This window comes from Rhipicephalus microplus, chromosome 2 (assembly GCF_043290135.1).
Source record: "Rhipicephalus microplus isolate Deutch F79 chromosome 2, USDA_Rmic, whole genome shotgun sequence".
NCBI classification, from domain to species: Eukaryota; Metazoa; Arthropoda; class Arachnida; order Ixodida; family Ixodidae; genus Rhipicephalus; species Rhipicephalus microplus.
Window position 1 is genome coordinate 224,086,751 of NC_134701.1, and position 24,864 is coordinate 224,111,614.

At 44.8% G+C, this 24,864-nt stretch overlaps 1 protein-coding gene across 1 annotated transcript in view; it reads left to right on the forward strand.

The window, feature by feature from the left end:
• LOC119169555 (uncharacterized) overlaps nt 1-24,864 on the forward strand; it is a 59,982-nt gene that overhangs the window by 10,212 nt on the left and 24,906 nt on the right. The window contains exons 3-10 of the mRNA XM_075876405.1: nt 3,238-4,707; nt 5,443-5,582; nt 7,844-8,012; nt 11,107-11,300; nt 11,792-11,910; nt 19,494-19,615; nt 20,228-20,378; nt 21,934-22,024. Of these exons, the coding sequence (XP_075732520.1) occupies nt 3,238-4,707; nt 5,443-5,582; nt 7,844-8,012; nt 11,107-11,300; nt 11,792-11,910; nt 19,494-19,615; nt 20,228-20,378; nt 21,934-22,024 (2,456 nt within the window). The remainder of the gene's footprint in view (nt 1-3,237; nt 4,708-5,442; nt 5,583-7,843; nt 8,013-11,106; nt 11,301-11,791; nt 11,911-19,493; nt 19,616-20,227; nt 20,379-21,933; nt 22,025-24,864) is intronic.

The following is a 24,864-nucleotide window of genomic DNA, read 5'->3' on the forward strand; positions in this document are numbered from 1 at the left end:
AGACAACGTTTGGTGTCACCGTAGTTTACACCCAGAGGGCGCAAAACTTTGACTCCTCGTCCCACATCATCTTCGCAAAGACGACCTTCAAGAGCTTTAGGACGCCCCAACTTCAGGACACTTAGGCGTGACCCGAACCTACGACCGTGTTCGACGACGGTTTTTCTGGAAAGGGTTGTATCACTTCATTCATCGCTACGTTGCAGCTTGCGACCTCTGCCAACGTCGAAAGAAACCTACGACTTCCCCTGCCGGCTGCCTCCAGCCTATCGAAGTCCCAGCTAAGTCTTTTCATCGACTGGGATTGGACTTGCTTGGACCTTTTGCAACTTTGACAACTGGAAATAAACAGACTGCCACGGATTATGCCGCTTGGCACGCAATCACCCGAGCGCTGCCGACCAGTTGCGCGACCTATGTTGCCAATTTCCTCCTAAACGACGTCATTCTTGAGCGTAGTGCTCCTCACCTACCCACAGACCGTGGGCGCTGCTTCCTCACTGGGGTGGTCGATGACCTACTGCGATCTTGTGCTACTAGTCATAACTTTAGCACGTTTTATCATTCCCAGACCAATGGGCTGACCAAACGCCTCAACCGTACATTGACAGACATTCTTTCAATGTACGTCTCCGACGACACTGATTGGGAGATTGCCCTCCCGTTCGTCACCTTTGCGTATAATTCGTCTCACCACGAAACTCCCGGCTACTCACCCTTTTATCTTCTCTTTGGGCGTGATCCTTTGTTACCATTTCATACTCTGCTTCCATTTGATCCAACATCAACGACTTCACACGCTCAAGATGCCATCATCCGAGTTCTCATGGCACACACGGTAGCCCGCACTCCGCTCTCACTGACCCAGGCTACACAAAAGACCCTGTATGATAGTCGACACAGGGACGCTGATTTTCCTCCGGGCTCTCTCGTTCCACTCTGGCTCCCATCTCGTCGTGTTGGCTTCAGCTAGAAGCTTCTATCGCGATACGTCGGACCCTACCAGGTAATGTGCCAGGTGACACCTGTCACCTATATGATTTCTCCGACAGCCAAATCATTGAACTCTTCGATTACTACTTGATTGATATGTGGGGTTTAACGTCCCAAAACCACTATATGATTATGAGAGACGCCGTAGTGGAGGGCTCCGGAAATATAGACCACCTGGGGTTCTTTAACGTGCACCCAAATCTGAGCACACGGGCCTACAACATTTCCGCCTCCATCGGAAATGCAGCCGCCGCAGCCGGGATTCGAACCCGCGCCCTGCGGGTCAGCAGCCGAGTACCTTAGCCACTAGACCACCGCGGCGGGGCATCTTCGACTACTACTCTCAAAACTGACATACTGCACGCCTCTCGCCTGAAGGCCTACAAATGATACGCCCTATTTGTCATAGCTGTCACAGAGGCCGGGGTAATGTCATGAGTGTTACAGGCCGGGGTAATGTCGCGAGTGTGGAAATAGCTATCCAGTGGAGCAGCTGAAATGGCACCTAATGAAAGAAGACGACGCCATCGCTCTTGTGGGGCCAAGTCTGGGTTGCCCTGTTGTCGGGCATTCTGTGCGCCCTGTGCATTGTGATCCTGCTCTCCTACAAACGCACGACCCCTAAATAAACACTCCCGATGACAATATGTTGAAGAGTTGCACATGTTTATATAACCAGTTTTTCGCAGTTGCGCAACGATGTCAACTGGAACATGCGTATTCGCAACACCAGAGGCTGGTATGAAGCGCTGATGCTCGCGAAGATGCTGGCTCTGAACACGGCTACACAAATCAACTTCAGCGCATGGCAACTAACCACAATTGACGTTAACCCGACCTGACAGCTGTATTAAAGGAGTACATGTGTAACGTTTATAAAATTGGGATGGCAGCACTGCAACCACTATTGATGTTTCACGAAGATTAGCGTCTATTTTAAAAGTAGTTCCGAGACCTGGCGCAGCTCTGTGTTAAAATGCTTCATTGCTGCGCAGAATGCTTGGGTTTGATTCCAGCTGGGACCCTCACAGTTATTCGTTGCATTTATTCGTTCAACGCTACCAATGTCGGGTATTTCGTAACGCTCGCGCGTTAAAATGGCCCATCTGTGTTCTCGTTTTTCCTGGGTATAAGTGCCAATTGCCTGTGGCATACCAGCAGCACATACCCGCCCGTGGGTACGTGCCACTGTCTGGCGGGAAGTTTGACTACGTACGCAACGGGATTGTGTCATTATTTATGTCTTGACCAGCGCGTCATATTCGTCAAATCACCTTACCCTCCCATTTTAATTTTGGTTCACACCAAGGTAAGGGGGTGACCATGAGAGCACCCAAACGGAAGCGGCTAAATTGATAGATAGGTAGATAGATAGATAGATAGATAGATAGATAGATAGATAGATACGCTAAAGGTCACCGAAGCTCGCTAAGAAATGCTTCGCATTTATTGGAATTCGTGAAAATCGCAGCAATTAGAAAATAAATTAGAAAACCGAGAAATTATCTCGAGATCTGTACGGTACTTCTTTTTTGCAAATAATTGTTTGTACTTCCACCCTGTAACGGCCCACTTCTGGGCTAACAGTATAAATAAATGAAAATGAAATGAATAATTAGCCACAAAAGCACCGAGGCACAGGTAACATGAGCTAGTCAAACCATGAAAAAATCACATAGCCAAGAACTGCGTTTGCACGGCATCCCGAAAAGCAACACAACATACGCACTATAGTACTCATAAAATTCAGTCGCACGAATCCTGAATATGTTGAAAATTGTGCTCCATATAACGTATTATTTCTCAACAATGCTGAAATTAGCGAATTGAAGCTTCTTTCTGATGCACGAAATAATAAGGTGTTCTTCAGCTAAAGCATTGGCTGAACAGCCGCAAAGGTTAGCTTACTGCGTGCGCAAAAAACCAGTGGCTTGCCGAGCAGTGGCAGCTCGAATTGCGCTGTATGATGTCCGCCTGTGGGCGAGTACACTAGTTATACGCATGAGGCAGAAACCGAACTACGTTCATTTTCATAGTGTGCATAATTAGAGCCCTAGTGGCTCCCGAAAGCTTTGTGACCAGGGTGCACGGCGATGAAACTGAGTCATTCTGTGACGCAGCAGACTACCTCCATGTTAAGGGTATACAAGCCCACAACACCCCGTATTGTTATTTTTGTAGTATTTCTAATTGAAATAATTTATTGCTATGTTGTGTTCTCATTTCTTGCTTCTGTTGTTCCAGATGCACTCAGGAGAGAGGAAGGGCTGGGCGAAGAATTGTGGCTTCGAAACAATCCCATTAGTTCAAGTCTCATGGCCGAAGATGCAGTTCACAGGTGGACCACTGACTCGGAAAGCTTCGCCAAAGCCTTTATGCAGAGCTCAGGAGAAGGAGATAATAGCTACAACAGCCAGGACGGTGACGTCATTGCACCTCCACCTACCGTTACCGTAGATCCCGGAGAATCATTCCCCACATTGGAAACCAGTACATCACCAGAGCACCATGATTTTAGCGGTGGCACTGAATCACAACTGGCATCTCCAGATTTTACACCTAGTGACAGTTGGTACCTGTCCAGAACTTCAATAGAGTATCCTGGACCTTCCTTGGTTTCTTATGAAACGACAGCGAACACTCATTCGCCGGAGCCAGAATTTATGACACCGTCATTCTACGGCGACAGCGTGAATACACTTTCATTGTCTTCTAATAGTTTGACATCACCATCTTCAATTTTCACTGAAGAAAAAGTTTCAGATGAGGCTGTCTTGATAACGTCTTCGTTTCCCGTGGACAGCACAACAGCACTCACGCCAGCACCTGACCTCACAACGTCATTTTCCCCGAGCCTCCTGACACCCCTGCCTTCCTCCAGCTACATTCATCTTCTAGACGAGCCATTCTCGGAGACAGAGAGTGTTCCCTCGTTAGACATTGGAGATGTGAGCGTATACACGTATTCAGAAAATGAATCGGAATCAGCGTTCAGCACCGACTCTTCGATGCAGCGAACTTTGTTCCCGACTACAGTGGAAATTTCCGTTTCTACAGATATCCTGAAAAACGCTTCTGCACCAAACGACACTGTGGTTGATTCATACCGGCACGTTGTAACTTCTGTCGAAAGAGACATCGTGACTGTTCCTCCGGTTATCGAGTCTTCCAAGCTGTCTCCTCAGCTGACGCCTATGCCAACAGCAACGAGGCCGTTATTATCGTCAAGCCTGACATCGTCCCCACTATTAAAACCGGAAACGTTGTTATCTTTCACCACCGAACTGCTCCCTATAGAAAAAACATTCAATGTTGGGGCAGCATCCCACTCTTTGAGTGCCGCCACAACGGAAATGCTACCAACGGAAAACACGGAAACGTCCTATTTGTCCGGTCCATCGCCTTTGTGGACTTCAGAAAAGGGCCGCGACAGAACGCCTTTGGGGAGTTGGCGAAGTAGCGCAGAATCCAACACTCCTACGCTGTTGTGGTTTACGACGAGCCCGCCCGCGACGAGGAAGACGGATTGGTTTCTGACGTCTGTCTCCCGGTGGTTTGTGCCACCATCAACGATCCTGCCGGATTGGAGTCGCAGCCCCCCGGACGCCATTGTCAGGCCAACCTCGGTGTTTACTTCGTTTGGAAACCTGGACAACGAGTCTGAACCATCTCTGGAAGCGCTGAATGATCAGATGAAGTACTGGATACGGACAGGTATGTTACACAGTGTGCTGATACTGAGCTACTCATAGAAGGCTTTTAAAGCCATGAATTTCGTCAGCGAACTCGTTTTTTTTTATAAAAAATATTTGAGTTTTTTGTGGTAGCATAACTAGAAAAATAAGAAATTGAAGTTAACCTCAACACTTGCCGCTTTGTGTGCCTAAAGTAAGGTGACTTCTCTCTCAAGATCGACAACACTAAAAAAAGTGTTCTTTCAGTTAACAAAATGTTATAGGTGAGCGTGGCCTTACTGCAGCAAAGACAGACAACTAGTTCATGCACGTTTGAAAATTCAGTGGCTTGGTGCTCCCTGCCTTATTTAGGCGGGCATTCGGTGACGCAGAACATGCTATATCCTAGCTAAAGCAGGTTTGTTAAGAAATCGTCATTAAGACATGCACATTTCGCGACTTTGAGAATATTCAGCTGGGGCCAAATTCACAAAACTTCGCTTTTGTAAGTGTGTTTTTCCTCTAATCAGCCAGCTTTGCCGATAGTGTGTGCCACATACTGATTGGTTTAAATATTCTCTTACAAAAATTTTTAGTGTTAGATGTTCTTTTTTTGTTTTGAATGCAGGCCTGAAGTGCATAAAACGCCTCGAGAATGTCCAACTCTGTTTTTTTCCTTCGTAATTAATTTTCTAAGGTATCTGACAGTTGCACGAATGAATTCATTGTTGGCTTGAGTGACCCGTTTTCTTAATGCCTTGCTGCGTACTTGCAGTGATGCGCATTGAGCGCTACAATCATTCCAACACTGAGAAGCTTGCGAAGAACCTGGCATTCGTGTACGAAAAAGCCTTCGCCCAGCGGCATTCATCTCGGCGAGGGAGACGGTACACGGGCCGGTCCATGGCTGTCCAGGTCAGTTTAGTTCATAACATGAAAAAACAAAACAATACAAAAAAAAGGAAACTGCTGCGCGAATCAGACTTTTTATATGCATCCCTATGATACGGAGCTTGACTTCCCGTTCAAGAAAAAAAAAGAATGGTGCGTTTTTTTCACAAAAAAATTGGGGGTACCCTTAAGCTTCGTCTTGAAGAGGTGAACGCGATAGAGAAATTCGGCCCCTAGTGCGCCCTTCAACCGCTAAGTGCATACTTATTATTATGTTTTGTCACACACACACACACACACACACACACACACACACACACACACACACACACACACACACACACACACACACACACACACACACACACACACACACACACACACACACACACACACACACACACACACACACACACACACACACACACACACACACACACACACACACACACACACACACACACACACACACACACACACACACACACACACACACACACACACACACACACACACACACACACACACACACACACACACACACACACACACACACACACACACGCGCGCGCAAGCATGACGTATTTATAGTAATAGTACAAGTTTTCTTTGATCGATTTAACGGCACCTTTTTAACAAGTTCATGAAAATATTGCACAGTGATATAGTCACATGGTCCTGTATTATGAACTGCGTGTAGGCGTGACACTTGTATTTGTAAATGGTCACATTCTGCCGTCCATCTTGCGTTAGTTATCTGGCAGTTGATCGACTTGTTCTTCTGGAGGCCTCTTCCTGCTAACCACAAGAACCGCCTTATGGTCAGTGAAATGACAACTGCAGTACTTCGCTTCTTTGATCGTGTCGTGAGAATGAAAAGCTAAATCTATGCAAGTGTTGTAGTTTCTTGAAATGGTGTTTCCTTGAAGGAGCGTAAAAAAGTCTTACAATGCTTCACAGACGGCAGCACATTATCTAGCGTTTGCTGTTTGCTTGGTCAACGCCTCTGGAAAGACATGATATGTTTTCCGCTAGATGGACATAGTTGTTCATTTTTAGAGCTGTTTGAAAGTCTTTGTGTGTTTTTAGTGGCGATGGCTGCACTATCCAAGCCTTTTCTGACGCAGTTTGATGGCCTCCCAAATGCTCCTACAAATCGCCAAATGGGCTCGTTTTCATCTCGAAACTCGTCGAACAAAATATGTTAAGAAAACTCCTTCCACTTAATGGAATTTATGTAGTGTTTTTTTCCAAAGCAGCTGCAAGTAACATCGTGGTTTTGTGGTAGAACACCTGCGAACGGTCCGGGTTTGATCCTCAATGGGACCAAAAATTTTATTCTTTATTTTTTTGCTTATTTCTTGATTTTTCGCTCACAACAAACAGTGCCGAAGCCGACGGCGAAATTTCTGCGACACGAGCTCTCTAACGCTATCGCGTTAATACTACAACGAGATCTGACTCCGTAGTACCAACCGCACCTACTGTTTTGTATACCCAGAAATATCGAATGAGATTTGTAAAACTGCATGTAGTGTTTTCATAGACAATACCAATTATTGGGTTTCATTTTTATGACCGAAGAGTTCGGGCTTCTATTTCCTTGCTGCGCTTGTAAAATTGCCTTATGCTGTTGCACTGTACATGATTCCTGCAAGGAATTTTTATTAAAAAAGCTGTTGCAGAAATGTAGAGTTGCTTTCTTTGTCTAGCGTTGTCGCCTAATGGCAGAGCCCCGAACATTAAACAAATTTTATCGTTGTATTTATCGCTTCCTATGGCATAAGGTGTGCTCTTGTTTAGCCAATAAGAAAAAAAAAAGAAGACACTCATTATCTCGTGTAACTAACACAGCAGCCAATTCCGAAAGAAATAATTCGGGATGCAGTGATGTGAAATACATGGGCAGAGAAACATACAGTAGACACTACGGGCGCTGTTTCTGTGTGCGTGTGTTTCATATCGCTGCACATCAAAAAATTAACCATGAACCAATCCACCCAAAGCAAACTTCTACTAGAAATATTTTGATTTCACATGTTGATACAGACATGCCACACACAAATATAAAAGGAGTTGAAACTTCCTCAATCTCATACTCCCCCTCGCCCTTTAAACTCTTTCCGCGCCACGAAAAAAAGTTTCAGACTGTGGCATGTTTCGACGCCTTCCCCAATCTACGACAAATCTAGTCTAACGACGCTGCTGCCCCACTTAACATCGTACGTCACGGCAGCAAACCTGAACGCAACGGCGATATTATCTCACCGTCTGTGATTCGGCAGGTGGTGAACCTCTCTGTGGACTATAAGGACCAGCTCATGTCTCTTGTGTACACGCTGTCGCAAGAGGGCAAACCTGTTCCTGCCGAAACAGCAGTGGACGCCATGTCTGTGGTGAACGAAACAGACATGTCTCGACTTCTCGGTTACCCGGTCGTCGTCAAAGCGGAGCGTGAGTATAGAACGACGATTAGTGCATTTTTATTCGGGGCTAGTGTCGAACCCACATAAACACATTGCTCAGTTAGGGCAGGAATGCAGGAGAAGGTGTAGGTTTGAAGAGATGAATTGAAGAGATGAAGAGATGAGATGAAGAGATGAGATGAAGAGATGAGCAACTAGACCACCGCAGCGGGGCGCTCAACGTACAACCTGTAACGATTATTCACGCTTGCATTCGGAAAACCACAATTCCAAGAGTGCGCCACTTTTATCGAGGCAACTGTCAGAAGACTTCCCCCGCCATTCCGATATTCGAAGATGCTGTGATGCAGCAACTCTACAAAATGCTTGACTCCTTGCATGTATATGCCCCGCCGCTGTGGTCTAGTGGCTAAGGTACTCGGCTGCTGACCCGCAGGTCGCGGGTTCGAATCCCGGCTGCGGCGGCTGCATTTCCGATGGAGGCGGAAATGTTGTAGGCCAGTGTGCTCAGATTTGGGTGCACGTTAAAGAACCCCAGGTTGTCGAAATTTCCGGAGCCCCCACTACGGCGTCTCTCATAATCATATCGTGGTTTTGGGACGTTAAGCCCCACCTATAAATCCTTGCATGTATATCAAGGTGAACTATACCGTAGCGCACCAAAGTCACATTATGCCAATTTTCTCGGTCGTTAGTGATATGTAGCATAGAAAATACAACCACGGAAGCTGTGGAATGGAAATGGTCCTGTTTCTTCGTTTCTAATAACATTCATCTCATTACATTTTGCTAAGCTTCATAGAAATAATAAGGGGGCTAAACATCATTGCCTTTTCGTATACAGAGCTGCATACGTGAGGCATCTATAGTCGGTTACAATTTAAGCATTAAATGTAAGCCCCGCCTACCACTGGCTTGGTCCCACCTACAGAGAATTTGCGTAGATGCTCCATTCAAATGTATGGACTCATTTACATGACGTCAAACACCTTTCACGTGTACAAGTAATTGATACCCACATGCAGATGGATGTTCATGGTGATAGTTTTCAGTCGACGGCTTTAACTTGCGGCGAAGATTTTGACATCACTGCAAAGCCATACTTAACCTTTTGAAGTACGACGTGCATTTAATTATTATTATGCGTAATACTTAGGTTAGCAGCAAAAGTGTACTCATGGTACGAACGGTAGCCAGCCTGCATCGGACGATTGAAAGGCGAGCTGTCAATCAACCTAGGGTGGAGCTTGTAGTAAGAGCGGAACTAACCTCTCTGTTTTTCTTCCTTCCATCTTCCTCCTCCTTCCTGGTATCTATTCTTAAAGGGGCCCTGCAACACAGATTAAGCGCCTCCTTTTTATTGCCTATCCTGGAGTTGTGGAGGGCATCGATGTTATTGCGGAAGTGGCAATGCGAAAAACAACGCTGTTACAAAGTGGATCTTTTTCAGATTGTAAATTATGTTTAACACGTGGGAGTGGCAACACAGGCCGAGCGTTTTCATTGGTTTGACGCGACAAGTTCAACGTGTGCTAGCCTCCACATACTGAGCCAATGCATCAAGTTAAATGAAGGGCAATAACGTTGCAATGGGGGAAGTTTAGATGACTTCATTTTGCGATGCGTGGCAGGTTAAAGGAAGCAAAGAATACAAACGACAACTAAGGATAATGCACAAACCCACAACTTGTTTCATTTTGAGCATGAAAATATTTCTGTACAAAAACAAAAAAAGAATCAGTTACCGGTAGATAATAGTCAAACAAGAATTATCAGCCTCCCATTAAAAAAAAAATAGTATGTGTATGCATACCTTCTACGGGGAAAAATAGTCAGCAAATAAATCTTGTCAGACCGATAGCACAATTCAAGAAGTCAGAAGATTGAAGTTTTGCAAAGACCGTACCATTTCGACGACCAGTTGCAAATAGACCCCTTTTGTCAAAACTAAAAAATTACAAAAGAATCACAAAACTTAAGGTGTTCGACCATCATTATTTACATCTTTTTTTAAGGAGGCCAGAAATATTTGTGTGCACCAAGGCTCGGACACACATATACAGCATTTAATACTGAAGAATGAGCTGCTAATACACATAAACTTTTAAACCACCTTATGAAGTTCGGGGCAGTAGCCGAGTCGGTAATGCGTTGAGTTTCAAACCGAGAGGGGGCTGGATGGAGTCACGATGCTGGCAGTGTAGAAAAAGAAGACAAAGCCACAAGACGATGGGGGCGTGGAAGATAAAACGCTGAAGTCAGTTCTTTCTTTATTACTGTTTTTTTATCGTGACCTGCATAAGTGAGCAGCCCTTTCTAAACATCGCATCACGTTTTGTGTCGGTTTCCTAGTGCGTAATGTGATCGGTTCATAACCAAAAGGTTCTTGTTTCGTACGGCCGAGCTGGGATTGATAAAACACCAGGAAGTGATCCAGATACTTGACTGCCGGGTGTGTGTACTGAAACACAAACTGTACAGAAGCGGAGAACAACATTGCAGGCGGGTCTTATAGGCATAAAATTATGCTGCGCTGCCTTTTTTTTTTCTCGAAAAAGTGTTTTTTTTTTACGAAAATAGGGAACACAGACTTCAGCCACATGAAACAGTGAGGAACGGGGGTTCCATGCTGCCAAGTGACCACGAGGTGGTGTGCCCGCCTTCACCCAAATGATTTAGGAATCGTACTGCCATAGCATAACCACGAAACTCGCTCGTAGCTACTTTAACCGAGGGGCTGGTTGATGTGAGTACACCTAAATAATTGAGCCAGGTCCAGATAATCGATGCCTCTGCCTTTGAACCAGGCGGCCTCAAACCTAATCGAACCCGGTACTTTCTTCACCGGAAGAATACGCTCAACCATTTTGCCACTTCTGGGATGGGAATGTCGGTGACAAATGATATATAGATATTCCATCATTATTATTAATCAGTTTCATAAACATTGAAGACTGATAGCATCAGTTATCGTTCACCAATTTTCATAATTCTTATTGCGTTCGTCTCAGAATTTATTACGATATGCATACTACCACTAAATAATAAGCAGTCACAAAATTGACGCAAGCCTCCTTTAAGTTGTAGTTGAGTATACGTGTGTCCGTGGCTGTTCCTTTCAGCTTACCTGAAGCCAGCGCAAGAAGAGTCCGTGTCGAGACTGGCCTGGATAGTAGCCGGTGTTCTAGCGTCCATCTTCGTCCTCGTCTTGCTGTTCCTGGTGCTTTACTGCAAGTGCTGCCGACCAAAAGTGCATCGCAGCCCGTTCAGCGATTCCGGTTCTGTTCGCTCGTACGGCCGGGCGAATAGACGCAAGGTAAGTCTTCTGGACTTCATTTTTCTTCAGTGTTGCTGGGGGTGAACTTGTACGGTTTGCGAGACTGACTGTGTGAAGGTGATACAGCCATGTTTAGACACTTGCATACCGTGCATAAGAAAAAAGAAAACGATAAAATGCTCATATTCAGCAAACAACAACCACGAGGCTTTCCTCATGTTATAGCCTCAGATCATGAAAGAAGAAAAAAAATGTCTCACGCTCCTTTATGAAATTGCCGTTACGAAACGTACGGTATTACAAAGCTTTCACATACTCTCTCTAAAAAAAAAAAAACGGACGCACTTTAAGCAACGCTCTGGAATACACCAAATTTGCTACCGGAGTAAGAGTACTGCATCGAGGCGTAAGAAATACTTACACACATGAAAATGCCGTAAGTTAACAGCATGTCGGCGTAGAATATTGGCCCTTATTTGCAAATAGGGGAGAAAATCGCCTTGTGTAACAGCTGTAGTTTTTGCTTACAGATGTTTGAAGAGTCGGCTGGAAAGTTTGGATCACTCGGGGAAAAAACCTACAAGGACGTGTTCACAAGCCCCATACACGTGCCGTCGGCGCCTCCGGTGGAAGCAGACATGATAACAACGTAAGTAATGCGTCGCTTGAATGGAGTAATCCAAAGTATCTATCGTCCATAGAAGGCTCTTCTGATTTTCTCGCAACTAGTCTAAAAACACACTTACTGAACAAAAATGGTAGGGCTCTATGGCCTGAATAATGCAAAAAAGGCAAAGTTAACCCATGAAATTGGGGGACCCTTAAGCTTCACCTTTAAAAGTTGAACGTTATAGAGATGTTCTGTTCCTAGTACGTACTTCAAACACTTAATTCCATATTCTAGGACCTCCCTTCCCTCAACGCTTCGCCTTCACTTGAGTAAGCCGATGGGAGCGCTACCTCTAGGCACGGCAAGTCACTGCATATCAGCGATGCTCTGCTACAATTCTTGAGTAGCGCAGCGTCGTTTTCAGCCGAGTGGTGGCGCAGTGCTTAACTCTGTCAAGTGAAGGATGAACCGGTCGAGTGGAGGAGCGTTTGTGAATACGGGGGTTAGTATATGAAATCTTTTCGAACTTGCTATGCGCCCACTACGTGGCCTTAAGGGTGCAGTAGCATGTGGGCTTTTCGTAGAGGTTGACTGGCTTTAAACTATGAGGTCGTTGTAATAATGAAATTTTATGACGCCCGATGGCAGGTTACGCTTGTACCACGAATTATTACGGCAATATTTTATGTTGTATTGTGAAGCATGTATACAGGACGCGTGTGTTTGGTAAAGCATGCAAGTTACTTACACTGCATTTTTGAACAGAGGAAGTTATTTTCACTGTTTTCACAAGCAGAGACGTGGCCATGTGGTAGAATATTCGCTTGCCGTGGAAATCACCCGAGTTTTATCCTTGCTCAGATCCAGAATTTCTCATTATTGATTTTATTTGCATTTTTCTAATTTTTTGGTCACGCAAGGATGATAATTTTTCGCTCACAGCCAACGACGCCAACGCCGGAATTTATGCGAAACGAGCTCTTTAACAATATCGCGTTAACAAGTGCCATGCATTACTCTGTACACTGCTTAGAAGCACTCGACATTGGTTCGCTATCCCTAACCGCAATCTATGATGGTACATATATTAAATGATTGCATGCCTATAGAAAACATTTAAATTTATTTAAGAGTTACCATGCTATGCTTTTGGTATTTCGTGTAGTTATCTAGCGGGCGTCGCAACTAGGTGCCCGCAAGATTTTCGCCTAAACTGGAAATTCTTATGGAGTGAATGGAAGCAGCTGATTTGCAAGCTTACAGCGTTTACAGATTAGTGCTCGACTTCGACTTGTTTAAGCCCAAATTCGAATGAACAAGGCAACATTCGCGCTTCCAAAGCGGAGTGATAAAACGACAAATTCAATAACCGTATATATATTGCGGCCAAAATCCCGTGAAATTGTACGCGGCAAGATGTGGATAAGAAACTTAAGCGAAAACTTTGGAAGAATAATTGATGTCAATTATAAATTCGCTAAAGACGCACTGCAAAAAAAGTTATCTTAGGCATGGTCCAAATATCGATGCGGAAATTGATCGAAGTCTGTTGTACCTTTACATTGTGTCACACTGTTGTATTTTCTTCCGCAAGAATTGCAACGTGGTCACTGATGTGAATGGCAAGTGATAATATGTGAAACTCATGTCATCATCAGATTGATTCGTAATGCGTGAGGATCAGAAATGGGATGATCTAAGCTTGTTAGGGTGGAAATCATACATAACGAAGAGTGTCACAGAACGAGCGCTAAACAAGAGCGCGCCGCCAAATCCTTGCGACAACGGGCGGCAGAAACGCCGCGAGGTAAAAAGAAAAAAAAAAGAAAGCAAACATCCAGGGCTCCCGGGCGCGCGCTCTCCCCGCAGAAGCACGGCTTCGCAGACGATCCTCCTCGCCCCACATCAGCGGCCCAGCAAGGCCGCGATTTTTCTAGAACGAAGGAGGCGGGGTCAGACCGAGTGAATCATCCTCCGGAGAGGGCAGTCGAACCGTCTCGTGCCTCTCCCCAGCCTTCGCTGCGCATCGCGCCGACGAAATGAGGAGAACGTTCTGGAAGGTGGCGCGGAAAGTATTTAATCGAGCGGCCGAGACGAGAAATCAGGAGAAGACGGAAAGTTAGCGCCGGAGCGCGTAGGAATTCCGCCGTGTAGTCGGCGAAGGTTCTGCCCGTAGTGACAGAACAGGAGGAGACGGAAGTGAGCGCCAGAGTGCGTAGAGATTCCGCCGTGTAGTCGGCGAAGTTTTGGTCCGTAGGGACGGCTCGAGCTACAGGCAAGAGCGTGGGTTTACCGCTATCGAGCGAAGACGCGGGCAACAGCTGCGTGTGGGAAGCCGACGGATTTCCGGCGAAGAAGTTGAAGTTTGAAGAGTGGCCAATTGAAGACGGGAGGTTTCCTGGAAGAGAAACTTCAGGGGACAGCGGAACGACAACAACGCTGGACTTTGAGTGAGTGATTCTCGGAAGAGTATCATTCAGACTTTTGTTCCAAGGACTTTGGACTGAATAGGTTTTCTATCTCTTTAGTCTTTAAGTGTCTTGGTTGTTCAATGCATGCGACTGCATTGTAGTGCGTATTGTTGTCCGTGTCCGTTGTTTCAAGTGTGGCTGATTGTATTGTGTAGTACGTTGATTGATTGGTTTGATTGGTGACATATTGTATGTAACTAGTGTGGAGTGTGCATTTTTGTGTATTATTTTCGATCTGCCATTATTGAGAATATAATTTGTTTGTTTATCAACTCTCGGCTCTGTCTTGTTCTTTGGGCCACAGCCGGCGACCGCTGGCGCACCAATAAGGACCACTTCTAAATTGTCCACGCTTTCGTGGTGCGGTTCGGGGGGCCGATACTTCGGCTCTTGGAATTAGCCCGGCGATCGCCTCCCTAATAAACGGGACATGTGTGACAATTAATCTGGCGTCCGCGACAGGACCTTTTGGTGCACAGTGTGTCCAAAGTAGTGAGAAAGAGCCTCGAGTTGTTGATAGTGCTATCGGAACGATTTTGTGTGTTGTTCAGTGTTCTCGTTAACGAGTGCAGGGGAGTGCTCCGATAGACTGATCTAGGCAGATACTTTTTGCACGCGGCAAGGTTTTATTTGCGAGACACCATGGATCTCGAAAAGTTAGTTGCTCTTGGTGAAAAGATGGGTCTTTCTGGCGCCGAACTACGGAAGTGGGTCACCCAGAGGGAAAAAGAAGAAAAAGCAGCCGAGCTGGAAAAAGAGAGGTTGGCGGTCGAAAGAGCCAAAGCGGAAAAAGAAGCTGAGTTGGAGAGAGAGAGGTTGGCAGCTGAAAGGGCGAGAGAAGAAAGAGAAGCAAAAGAGCGACAGCTGAAAGAAGAAAGAGAGCTGCAATTGAAGTTGGAGCTGGAGAAAGAAAGACTGGCAGCTGAGAGGGCGAAAGAAGAAAGAGAGGAAAGGGAACGGCAGCGACAGCACGAGATAGAACTCGAGCGGCTCCGTTTGCAACAGCGAAGTGAAACTCCGGTCCAAGCTAGAGTTGAAAGCAGCGAACGAGAGGATCACGGCTTCCGCTTGAACCCAAGCAAGCTGCTCGTAGCGTTTGATGAAAGGAAGGACGACCTAGACGCGTACCTCCACCGATTCGAGACGATTGCGAAGAGCCAGAATTGGCCGGAACATCAATGGGCAACTGCTTTGAGTACTTGCTTGAGTGGTGAAGCGCTCAGTGTGTACGGTAGGCTGACGCCGACCGATGCAGCCAACTACGCAAAGGTGAAAGCTGCTTTGTTGAAGCGATTTAGATTCACTGTGGAAGGATTCCGGGACAGATTTCGGACAGGAAAACCAGCTGATGGTGAGACGGCTACGCAGTATGCCGCCCGACTTTGCCATTATTTCGACCGATGGATTGAACTTTCAGGGACAGCGCAGGAGTACGATGAACTCAGAGAGCTCCTAATTAGAGAACAGTTTCTTACTAGTTGCCACCCAAACCTGTCACTGTACTTAAAAGAGAGGAAGGCTGACTCACTTGAGGACATGCTTGAATTGGCTGATCAATTCTTGGAAGCGCAAGGTGGCACTAATTTGGCCAAGGTAAAGAAGGAGTGTCCCGACGATTCGAAGAAATTGGCTCCCGAAGAAAAGAAGCGTGCACCAGAAAGCCTTCCGCGATGTTTTCTGTGCAACCGAGTGGGTCATCGCGCGAAAAACTGTCGAACGATCTTTACGAGCCCTACGGCAGTAAAATGTTTTAAGTGTGGTCAGACTGGGCACAAAGCAGATGCATGTCGAAACGGAGCGAGTCAAACTCACCAGGTATCCTGTGTGCAAGCAGCACCGAAATCCCATAATAATGCCGTCACCGACGGATTCGTAGAATTGAAAAATGGGGAGAAAATTCCTATTGTTGGTGCTGTAATGTCAAAACAGCCAACCGGTGCTTCGAAGGGAATGCCAACGCTGCCTGGAAAAGTTGCCGACAAAAATATTACGGTGTTAAGAGATACCGGCAGCTCCACTGTTATCGTGCGGAGAAATTTGGTACGGGAAAGTGAGTTGACAGGCAGAACAAAACCGGTTTGCTTAATTGACCGTACAGTTCGGATGCTTCCCGAAGCAGAAATTGAAGTTGAAACCCCGTATTTCAGCGGGAAAGTTACCGCTCTATGTATGACGACCCCCCTTTACGACCTTGTCATCGGAAACATCGTCGGGGCGCGAGGGCCGAATGATCCAGAATGTTTGGGAGAAGACCCGAAGATAGAGCCCTCGCCAACACAGCGGCCGCGAGATACAGTGGAGGAGCAGCCCGTGACGGATCTCACTAGAGCCCAAGGTGAAGCTGCGGCGCAAGAGACAGCGAAGGAGAAGACGATCGTGTCGAATAAGTTCACAGGCCGAGCAACTGGACGTACGTCGGCACGACCTCAACCGACTGACAGTGTAAAGGAGACGGAGTTGGCCAGCCGGGCAAAAAGTAGAGGCATGATCAAGCGGGTAAATAAACAGACAGGACCCGTCGAATGTAATGACGCGTTAACGGTGTCGGAAGAGACAACGATGGCTGAGACGACGCCTCAGATATCGTCGTTGGAAAGGGCTCGCCGAAAAAGAACGTGGAAGCACAAGAAGAGATCGAGCGAGCACCGCAAAAAGGGGCGCAAGCGCTGCTCGAAGTACTCAAGATAGGTGCTGAGGTGGAATCAGAATGTGTTTGGCAGGGCTGAGTGACATATGTTGTGTTAATGTTCTTGTTATCCTGTGTCACAAGTGTCGAAGTGTTGTGCTGTGATGTGATGTATAGTGTTGTATAATTGTTGTATAGACAGAACCTTGTACGTTTGTATTGTTTGGAATGTGTGATGAAGTGTTGTAATCATGTGCCTGTGGTTATATTTCATGTGCTGTGGAATTGAACTACAATGTAAGATTGTATTGAGTGATATATTGTGAATGTGAAGTGTCATGAGCGACGGATTGTGTTACAGTCTGTGAGAATGTGTGGTCACTTCGCGCTCGTTGTGTGGTTTTGAATATTATGAGATAATATTCTTAAAGTGGGGGGCAGTGTCACAGAACGAGCGCTAAACAAGAGCGCGCCGCCAAATCCTTGCGACAACGGGCGGCAGAAACGCCGCGAGGTAAAAAGAAAAAAAAAAGAAAGCAAACATCCAGGGCTCCCGGGCGCGCGCTCTCCCCGCAGAAGCACGGCTTCGCAGACGATCCTCCTCACCCCACATCGGCGGCCCAGCAAGGCCGCGATTTTTCTAGAACGATGGAGGCGGGGTCAGACCGAGTGAATCGACCTCCGGAGAGGGCAGTCGAACCGTCTCGTGCCTCTCCCCAGCCTTCGCTGCGCATCGCGCCGACGAAATGAGGAGAACGTTCTGGAAGGTGGCGCGGAAAGTATTTAATCGAGCGGCCGAGACGAGAAATCAGGAGAAGACGGAAAGTTAGCGCCGGAGCGCGTAGGAATTCCGCCGTGTAGTCGGCGAAGGTTCTGCCCGTAGTGACAGAACAGGAGGAGACGGAAGTGAGCGCCAGAGTGCGTAGAGAGTCCGCCGTGTAGTCGGCGAAGTTTTGGTCCGTAGGGACGGCTCGAGCTACAGGCAAGAGCGTGGGTTTACCGCTATCGAGCGAAGACGCGGGCAACAGCTGCGTGTGGGAAGCCGACGGATTTCCGGCGAAGAAGTTGAAGTTTGAAGAGTGGCCAATTTAAGACGGGAGGTTTCCTGGAAGAGAAACTTCAGGGGACAGCGGAACGACAACAACGCTGGACTTTGAGTGAGTGATTCTCGGAAGAGTATCATTCAAACTTTTGTTCCAAGGACTTTGGACTGAATAGGTTTTCTATCTCTTTAGTCTTTAAGTGTCTTGGTTGTTCAATGCATGCGACTGCATTGTAGTGCGTATTGTTGTCCGTGTCCGTTGTTTCAAGTGTGGCTGATTGTATTGTGTAGTACGTTGATTGATTGGTTTGATTGGTGACATATTGTATGTAACTAGTGTGGAGTGTGCATTTTTGTGTATTATTTTCGATCTGCCATTATTGAGAATATAATTTGTTTGTTTATCAACTCTCGGCTCTGTCTTGTTCTTTGGGCCACAGCCGGCGACCGCTGGCGCACCAATAAGGACCACTTCTAAATTGTCCACGCTTTCGTGGTGCGGTTCGGGGGGCCGATACTTCGGCTCTTGGAATTAGCCCGGCGATCGCCTCCCTAATAAACGGGACATGTGTGACAAAGAGCTTATCCATAATTTATTGTGATTGTTTTTTTTACAAGTGAAGCATGTGAAGTTTTCCCGCGGCAATCTACACAGTACGTTAGGGTAGCTGTAAATAACACCAGAATTCACGGCTGTTTCCACTATTATTACCAAATAATTACATAATTTTAATTCTTCAAAGGAAGCCCTAGAGGCTTCGGTGTACTGTCGAAATTGAAAATGTTACAGGAGAGTATTGAAGGAAAAGTGAGGACAAACATTATGTTGCTCCCCTATGTCGCGATATCAACCTTCCGCGAAGTTTGCTCTGTTTAGGTTTAGGCGAAGTTGCATGCCGTCGCCGCAAGTTGCTCATAGCACGATGACCTCTCATTAGAAGCACCATGAACTACGGCATCACTAAGTGTACAAATCTGTTCTCTCTAGTGTAGTTGTAGCAGCAAGGTCACCTTTTTGTCAAGAGTTATTAATGCTCCAAGCTATGCTATACACAACGGTGGGTGTCGCAAGTATTCTCAGCTTGGCATGTCACACGCTCGGTCAGGGCCCGTGAATTAGCCCTAAAACTTAATTTGAAGTCGACATTGTATGAGCATAGAACCATTGCGCAAAAGAGCTTGCCTACAATTTGGTTATTTGGCTAGTTCAGCTTCGTTACAGCAGTGATGTCCTTTGCAATTTTTTTTCATCTTACTGTCACACAATAACTGAACCATGCGTGCTGAGGAGCTTATTGACAACAAGTTTTCCCATCAGTATACGCAAAATGCAAAAGCTCTTTGTTTTCATCAAAGAAGCAAAGTTGGGAGATTTTCATTGGAAAACGCAGACGAAGTTATCCGAGTGTGGGAACCTCGCCCTTAGTGCTTGCAAAAAAGCAGAACTGAAGGTTACGCAAGCTTTTCTTTGTTTCTACCGCAGGCGCTCAAGGCCCAAGAATCTCAGCGAATACTTCGTGAACAAAGCTTACGAACCAGACCGGGGAGTGCGGGTATCAGCGGCGGCCAGCACCAGGCTGCGCGTTAACTCTGATTATGATGAAGGTACGATGACACAGGTGACTGATCAGTGATCATAAGTTCTCTGCCTGAGAATGACACAATTTGGAAAGAAATACTTTTGCTGTATCAGGAAATACTTTGTCTCAAGACGGTATGGTTTTAGGACTTCATACAAATGCGGAATGACTTGAATAACCTAATCCTAGAGCGAACTAGAGGAGTGTGATGAAATCACGCACAACACTGCAATGTGTTTGCAGTGTTTTTAAGGTGAGACGATCAATGTCCTAAGTAGGTAATTATAATATGGTATGGACTGAAGAGCTTCGAAGTTCACTTTCACCTTGCCTAATCCATTTACTATATCGCTTTCAATTCATCTCACGCGCTTTTGTCGCCCAGTTGCCTTCAGTTTTCCTTTTTCTTGAAGTTAGCTTAAACTAACTCAATCCATAACTCATCTGTACCACTGCACACTTGCTATGTCACGTCTATATACCGTCTCTAGTTAGGCCTACTTATGCATATGACATGTCCCAATGAGCAGATATTATATGACATAGACTTCATGCAGACTTCCCTTATCTGAACAATCTTACCGCATTTTGGTATGAAAAAGAAGAAAACTGACTTATTATTTTTATCACGACGCAGTCAGTCCAGGCTTGGACGGGATCAAAGGAGGACTATTCGATCATGTGCCACCGCCTCCATTAGACTCGGCAGACTGCCCGTTGCCATTGCCTCGCAACAACTTGCGAATGGATGTTAACCAAGGTGACCTGGACAGCGACAGCGACACCTCGTAAGATATTTTATTATTATCATTAAATTGCTTTACTCATTTTCGGGATTTAGCGCGGAATGTTTTATATCCTTATAAAATCAGATACAAAACAATAATGCCATGCAGTTTTGTAGCTTGCGTTGTGTGCGTGTTCAGTCTCCAAAAACGAAACACAGGACAGAAGCGTGCGCGTGGCTATCAAGCGCAAAGTGGTGTGCGCCGTCGCGGTATGATGCATTTATAATTAAGAGACAATCGATGAAGACAGAGACCGGCTGCTGGTCAAGTTTAAAGCGCAATCTACTCTTTTGTGAGCTCTAAGTAACTAGCTGTCTGAACGTAGGCTTCTCACATTCATTATATTACACTTCAAAATGTATTCGTCTATCTACTCAGCATTAATCATACGTGCTTACAATTACCGGTTTGTCTTGCACGTGCTTATATGTACATTGATGCACGTTTTCCTTTGTTGAAGAACAACGATGTAGGTCTTTAAGCAATCCCCGAGGCTTTTGGACGCGCCACTTATGCGAACAGTCGTAAAGAAAGGAAGAAAAAATTAAAAAAATCACTGCATTTCAAGCTCCTTGAAGATAATTATGGGGCGAAGCTTTCGGAGGCGATTATTGTGAATAAAGTTAAGATAGTACTGAGACTGATTGTGGTTGTGATACTTATATATTTTCTTATTCAAAGAGATAGTGCTGAGACCGATTGTGATATTGCGGTGATTCTTCTTTATAGCTGATATGAGGTTACGAGTTCCGGGTTACGTTCTGACTTCATAATCACAGCATCATTAGCTATCGTCTCTGGTGTAGAATTTTCTTGTCGGTATTGCCGCCTTGCATCCGCTTCAAGTTGTCTCAACTGTGCGTCAGCTTGGCGTTTTTCCCGCTTAGCCTTTGCTTGTTTAGCCCTAGTCTGTGGTGTAGAACTTTGTTGTCGCCGTCGCCACTTTGCATCCGCTTCCTTCTCTTTTGTCTCCGCGGTAGCTTCCCATCGACGGCGACGCTGATACTCAGCATGTCGCGCTTTCCTGCGTTCGTATTCGTCAATATGAAAGAAGAGAATGTGCGGTATGGAACGTGGTTATATATATATATATATATATATATATATATATATATATATATATATATATATATATATATATATATATATATATATATATATATATATAGCGTTGACAGCAGCGCCATCACATCTACAATTAACCACAGCGACCTCTGTTGCTTATAAGTTGAAGGTTACATGCAAAACGGTTACCACCAACGCCCTCTGTTGCTTAAAGTTGAAGGTTACATGGTGTTACAGACAGACGGGAGACGGCGGACATCGTGAGGTCTTAAGGAGCTTCACCTCTAATAAAAATCAAAGTCTGTATGACTGGATTTGAATAAGGAAGCAGTCTTGTGGTGGCACATATGAGCAGAAAGACATGTTGTTTGCAAAATTTGCTAGAACATATATCTTGTGTGTACTACGGGACTTAGGACAAGCGCACTATGTCATAAAGTACTGGTATTTTCATAGTCGTGTGTGCTACATTGCATGACACACCCACCAGCCTCAAGTCAACCACGACGTCTGAATCGGCTGAAGAAAAGACGGCAACAAGCGCGCAGGAAAGCGTCGTCACATCACTACTTTCTGACGAGGTGAGCTACAAGATTGCTAGCCTTTTTTTGGAAATTTAGTATATTATCCACAATGCTTACATTCATATATTAATTCGGAAGCTTAAACCTTCGTAGTATTGAATTTACAGCCTCATCTGTCAAAGGATTACAGTTTTTGTAGGGTCACGAACATAGCGCAGTCAGTGAGTTGGCAGTTTCTACAAAAATAGCTTATTGGTTAATTGGAGTGCCCGAAATTCGTAAGTGTGACGTCACTCGTGGCTAGCATGTACACACGCTGTTATGCGAACCACGACCAGGTGTCCATTGTTCATGGGTGTATTCGTTATGACTCAATAACTGGTGAGCCGCCCTTGGCAAAAGCATTTTCGAGCGTGATGCAATCTGGTCGCACTAATTTTTTTTTATACCGGGATTGGCTCGGTTGCGTAAGTTAAGCCCGATAAAATATAAAGCGTCACTAATTTCACACCCTCTTTCATACATCATGAACACTATGTTAGAAACCGGCATTTAGCCTTCAGAACTAAAAATAGCCCGCGTTTGTCCTATTCATAAAGGGGGTGCCAAAAATGTATTATCGAACTACCACCCGATATCGGTTCTACCGGTACTCTCCAAAGTTTTTGAAGGAATAATACACTCCAGACTTGAATGCTTTTTCACTAAGCACCTGATAATCAATAAAGCACAGTATGGGTTTCCAAAGGGTAAGTCTACGGAGTCGGCGCTATTAGACACGAAAGAGGAGATATTAAAAAACATGGAAAACAGAACCTACACCATACGTCTCTTCATTGATTTGAAGAAGGCCTTTGACACAGTCAAACATAATATTCTGATATCTAAGTTGCATGATTATGGTGTAAGGGGCGTGGCAGCTAAACTAATAAAATGTTATCTTACCGAAAGAAAACAATATGTTAAGGTAGGTAACCTTGTTTCCCCAATGAAAACTGTAAAAAATGGTGTACCGCAGGGTTAAATCCTTAGACCGTTACTATTTATAACATATATTAATGATCTGTGTGACATTCCACGATCCCCAAAATAATCATTTACGCTGACGACACCAACATATTTTTTACAGGTAGAATACTCATGCATCTTGAAACTGAAGTAAATGATTACTTACTCAAATTAGAAAAATGCCTTCATCAAAATAAGCTCATGCTTAAAATATCTAAAAGTTAGTACATAGTATTCCAGCCTATCAACAAGCCCTACGAGGACGACATTAACATCTTTTTCAAAAAGCAAAGGCTGGAACAGGTTAAATCGCAAAAATTCCTCGGAGTGTGATTCCAAGTAAATTTGTCTTGGAATACCCATGTTGATAGTCTCGCATCCGAACTAAGTAAGACTGTTGGATGTATATTTAAAATAAATCTACTTATACCAATTTGGCTAAAAAAAAGATGTACTACGCTCTTTTTTATTCGCGTTTAAATTATAGTATGCTAGTATGGGGCACTACAAGTGAGAAGAATTTAAATAAACTAGAAATCTTACAGAAAAACGTTCTCCGCCTATTCGATGATTATTATGGCAACGCAAGGAATATGCCTAGTGGTCCATTATTCATAAAACATGGTATACTAAAAGCAAGACAGGTGTATGAATATAAGCTATCACTTTACATTTATAAAAATAAACTCCACACTATTATGGCACAGGAAGGCGCACTCAAATACAAGCTCCGTATGCAACAAATTCGCGTTCCTGCTACTGGGACTGGATATGGTACAACCCTAATTGCATACCGCGCCCCACAGCTTATAAATCATTTAGGTGATCAATTAAATTTTAACCTTTCATTAACGCAACTCAAATATCACATAAAACATCTCCTCATTAATTGAGTATAGTAAACATCATGTTTCCAATAACTTCTGGCTAGGTTCCATATAAACTCTCACCTTTAGGTACAAAACGCGTGTATATGTTAGAGAGTAGTATGTACGTACATATGGGCAGATGAATGTATGTATATATATGAGTGTATTATATGAATATATCAATATGTAAGTATGTGTTTTTTGGATATGTAATGAAAAGAGCCTTGATGTCTGATTCTGTGTGACTATGCAGCCTATTTTTGTATTTATATGTCACCTATTTTTGCTCTTATGCTATGTATGTGTTCTGCTATTATGCTGCTCCTTGTATTGTGATAATTATTATTCAATGTAGCACTGTGTGCTGAACTTTTTTCGCGTAGCGAAGCCACTTCAGGCCGAATGGCCTTTAGCTTCGCTTCGTTTTTTTGTACCTCTTCAGAAATAAAATCTGTTCATTCATTCATTCAAGAAAGTGCCGGTGCAGATGAACGGGAACTGAAAATTTGCTGCTAATCAGTTTCGACCGTCACAGCAGGCACCCCGTGTGACTGTGGCACACAATATTATTTGGCACTTACTAAGAAAAAAAAAACGTGGCTGATCCGTCTCTCTAGGAACCGGTATAACACGAGAATGAAATGTGCTCTCGCAGAGGCAGTTGAGTGTTTATTGTGCATTGTTTCACAGTAGCGGTGAAAAATTAATCGCTGCTGCAACAATTCTTTTTGTTGCAATCTGTTGGCACGTATTTTACAACGTCATATCCGTGACGGAAATACGTAAACGGAGCCGTGATTAACCCTGACATAAAGCTTTGTGTAAAAAAAAAAGAAGCAATGAAACCGAAATTAATCTTCCCCTTCCCCTCTATTTCACAGTTTTAGGATCGTACCACTTAAACACTATCAGCAAAATAAGAAATGTAAGGTGCACAACGAGGAATATGGGCTAGTTGAATGACACCAGTGTAGTGAAGTTGCTCGCCTATCTCTGTGTACCGATGTTAGCTATACTCTC